Raw genomic sequence first — 3,663 nt, 5'->3', positions numbered from 1 at the left:
TTTTTGCCTTGGCGCCTGCCCATCTCCTCCTATTGATGCTCTCTAATTGGTCTTTTAAAACCAGATCAGGTTTCCCTGCTGGCCAGAGGCTCCTCTTGCAAAATGCCCTCGTTCTGTTTCCTGGCTCCTGCCAGGGGCCAAGATCCCTCTCACCCCTCAGACGGGTCTTCAGGAAAAGAACCAGGTTCCCTGTTTGCCAGGGACCTCAACAACCAAAGGCCTACCTCTTTGATTTAATTGTCCTGGGGCGATCTGCTCTTGGTGTTGCGCTGGTCCCTGCTGCCTGTGTTGCCTGCCACTGTGTCAGTACCCGCTGGTCCAGGCCTGCGCCAGCTGCGTCGCCCAACGTGCATCGGTTCCCAAGCAGTTTCTTTATTACTTAACCAATGACCTTCCTCCATCACCTCTACTCAAAGGCAATATAGGATCCTTCCAAAGTAAAGGGTATCTCAGCTACTGCTTACACAGACAATGGCAAATTCTTAAACCTCCATTCTGTGACCACATATCCTGGTGTAATTGCCACGGATACTTTCTACTATGCTACCCTGGTGAGGAAGGACTCAAAAGCAGAAGCAGAGACAAAGAGGATCAGCAGAGCATCCATAAGAAGAATCTGAGAACAGATTCTAGAATCTAAAAACTACATTCTCATTTATGGCCTAAGATTGGTTGGTCCCCAGAGACCAGAAGTCACCAAGAAAAATAGGCAACTGCTCGTGGAGGATTCTATCTAAAAAGGATTCACTTGCTATTTAAGACTTAGATGTTTGAAAAGGGGAGCATGAAATTTCATAGATCTTAGGCTCATTTCAGGAATAAGGTCTAATCTACCTGTAATGTTAGTCTTCTATACAATACTCTCATTTCATTAGAGAAAGAAGCCTCTGCCATAAATATCACTTTATATTCCTTTCAACTTAGTTGCTTGATTATTGAGCAACAAATTTTCTTTTATTGAAAATGAAAGTTTCATAATGAAATTATAAAAAAGAAAACATTACATGGTTTAATATATGCCTATAACCTGTCGACTCTTCAATGTACACTGACTAAGCTCTTATAACACAAGGGACACCGAGCTGCTACGTTTTTCACCAAAGCAGAGAATATCATGGAAAGTCATACTTTGATTTTGAAAATGAAGAGTTGTAGGATTCAAACCTAGTATTGATAATCTCGTACATAAAAAGTTGGGTAATTTCATAAGCTGCCATTTTTATCTGTAAAGTGGCTTGCAGAAATCTTCACTGACAAATGGATCGCTAATGTATCCCCTTGTAATGAAAGATCTAGATGATGCCAACAAGCAAGCACCAAACATAGAGTTAGTGTTCTACTACTGGCCTGGAGCTGGAAAATACTAGAAGAACTAGAGAACATCTGGAGTCTTGGAGACCAAAGCAAGGTTTAGAACTCTATATGAGTTCAGCTAGGTGGCACGGGGGGGGGGTTAGTGCAGAATTAATGCATTCTTGTGTCTTAGCAAGGAACAGTGTGCAGTATGCCCTCCACAGCCCTCTCTAGTATATCACCAGTGGGAGCAGAAAGATTAAAGAACAGAAACCCAGTCACTCTGTAAGGCTGTGTTGAGCTGGCACAGAAGTACACCCCAGAGTCCTCCAGCTGCAAGGCACTCATGTTCATCTCAGAGTGGGAGTCACTGAACTGCTGGACTGAGAATCGTTTGGGTATGTTTCCTTTTGCTCTCTCCATGCTTTTATAGTGTTGAATGAGGAACTTTAATTCCTTCCTTAGAGTCTGCTGGTACCAGAACACATTGTCTTGTCCAGAGATGGGCATACATTTGAGATTGGACCTTCCTCCCTTTGTTTTGATTATGCGTCTTGGAGACTGGATGACCCCGGGACTTGCTGAACCTGGGGAGGCAGGAGACAGGAGTGAGCATCTAGAGAAAGAGTGCATGGGTGCAGCAGTAGAGGAGCTCAGGAGCAGTCCCCCCAGAGCTCAGGACTCACTTGTTCCCAGGAGAAAGACAGTGACACAGCAGAGCAGGCTGGGGCCCCAGGCAGAGCCAGGGAGGGCAGTGCCCCACATCCTTCTCCTCAGCATGCTGCTCTCCCTGGTGAGAGTAGGAGTCAGCTCCTCCTTTCAGCTCATTGCCTGTGATGTCAGGTTCTGAGGTCAGTGATTTTGTTGGCTCCCATAGGCTCTCTGTGCCCTTAGCATACTCTGCTGGCTCAACCCTTCCCCCTTAAGACTCAGCCTGCTTTGTGGAAGGGGAGATAACTGTGCTGAATAAATATGGCTGAATGTGGAGAAGTTCTTCTCATTCTTTCCTCTGAGGCAGTTGCTTCCTTCTCTTTTGTTATATCCAGGGTGTTTTGGACTGGAAAGGTTACAGCTCATGGCTTGCTGTGGTGATGCTCAATGAGTGTGCAAAGATTGACTAGCTATCCCTTGCCTTCTACCTCCTGAGCCAACAGTTTCTGGCTACACAGCTACCCCACTGCGGGCTTCATATTACAACTCTGAGTCCACCTTCTGAAGCACTGCCCACAGCTGTGTCGGTGCATCTGCAGTGCCCTCTAGTGACCAGCTATGCGGTTGTTGGACTGTACCTCTACTGGCTATGGTAGAGGCTCAGAGCTCCCAAAATCAAGCATCAGAGGTCGGACAGAAAACATCACAGAATTGTTACCAGTACCCTTTACCTACTATAATCTTAAATATTCCCTGTGGTAGCCAGGTGCATGAAGGAAACTTCATTTTTCAAAATGAAACAAAGAAACCAAGTCCCCCTCCCCCCCCAAACCAAACCAAACAAGAGAATAAAACCTAAGTTATTCCATACTAGTCATTAGTTGTCTGGCTCTCTTGGACAGGGCTGTTCATGGTAAAAAAAACAGTCTTTGATCAAAGAAAATACCTAGAAGGCCTGATTGCACCTGCCATTAGTGAAGAAATCTCTAAGCAGTTGGAAAATCAACCTGCCTAAGGAATTCAAAACTGAGGAGGGTAGAAGGTTGGAATTATTGTTGTAGACAGCCTGCTTGTCTTTGAAGAAATTTAAATATCGGAATTCTACGTCTGAGCCTATTTGACCATTTGAGGTTGTATCCAGCTCACTTACACCTTGTTCTCATTTTCTCTGTGTTTCCTTATGAATACCATCTTCAAATTCACCAATCTTTCCTTATGGAGCATCCAGTCTCCTGGTCTTACAGTCACCTATTTCTTGTCACAAACACTGCAAATTTTACTTCTGTAATTTTGCCTAAAAACTTGAATGTCTCCCTCCTTTTTGGCCAACCTGTCAAGGCATGAGCTGCATTTTTACTGTTTAATGTCACTGTCAGCCAATTTGTCAGAAATAAGTTGGTTTCCAGTAGTTAATTTTTTCCCTAGTGGTGAGTTCTATTTTCTTCCTTATTTGTGACTCTAAAATCTTTTATTAGATGCCATATTGTATATATTATGTTTGGTGATGTTAAATACCATGATTTTCTTATTAATACATTCATAGCTTTATTCTGCAATGGGCTTAAGTCACTGAGAAACAACATCAGGGAAATTCCCAGGAGATCGTTGCCCCTCGTGGACTTGGCAAAGATGGGTATATAACATAAAGATGGACACGACCTGAAAAACCATAAAGCTGTGGGTAGGTATAAAAATGCACAATTTCAATACCATGAATTA

General features: G+C 43.7%; 1 gene segment (V, D, J or C); it reads right to left on the bottom strand.

Moving 5' to 3' along the window:
• Window positions 1-1,482: 1,482 nt before the first annotated feature.
• LOC126505234 (T cell receptor beta variable 9-like) lies at window positions 1,483-2,058 on the bottom strand. The segment is given in 2 exon segments: window positions 1,483-1,880; window positions 1,980-2,058. Coding segments are annotated over 2 exon segments (477 nt in total).
• Window positions 2,059-3,663: the final 1,605 nt, after the last annotated feature.

The sequence above is a fragment of the Alexandromys fortis genome, unplaced genomic scaffold (genome assembly GCF_014885135.2).
Source record: "Alexandromys fortis isolate MF-2015 unplaced genomic scaffold, M_Fortis_MF-2015_v1.1 scaffold_57, whole genome shotgun sequence".
Classification (NCBI taxonomy): Eukaryota; Metazoa; Chordata; class Mammalia; order Rodentia; family Cricetidae; genus Alexandromys; species Alexandromys fortis.
The sequence above is the reverse complement of the archived record's forward strand: the minus strand, read 5'-3'. Positions and strand labels throughout refer to the sequence as shown.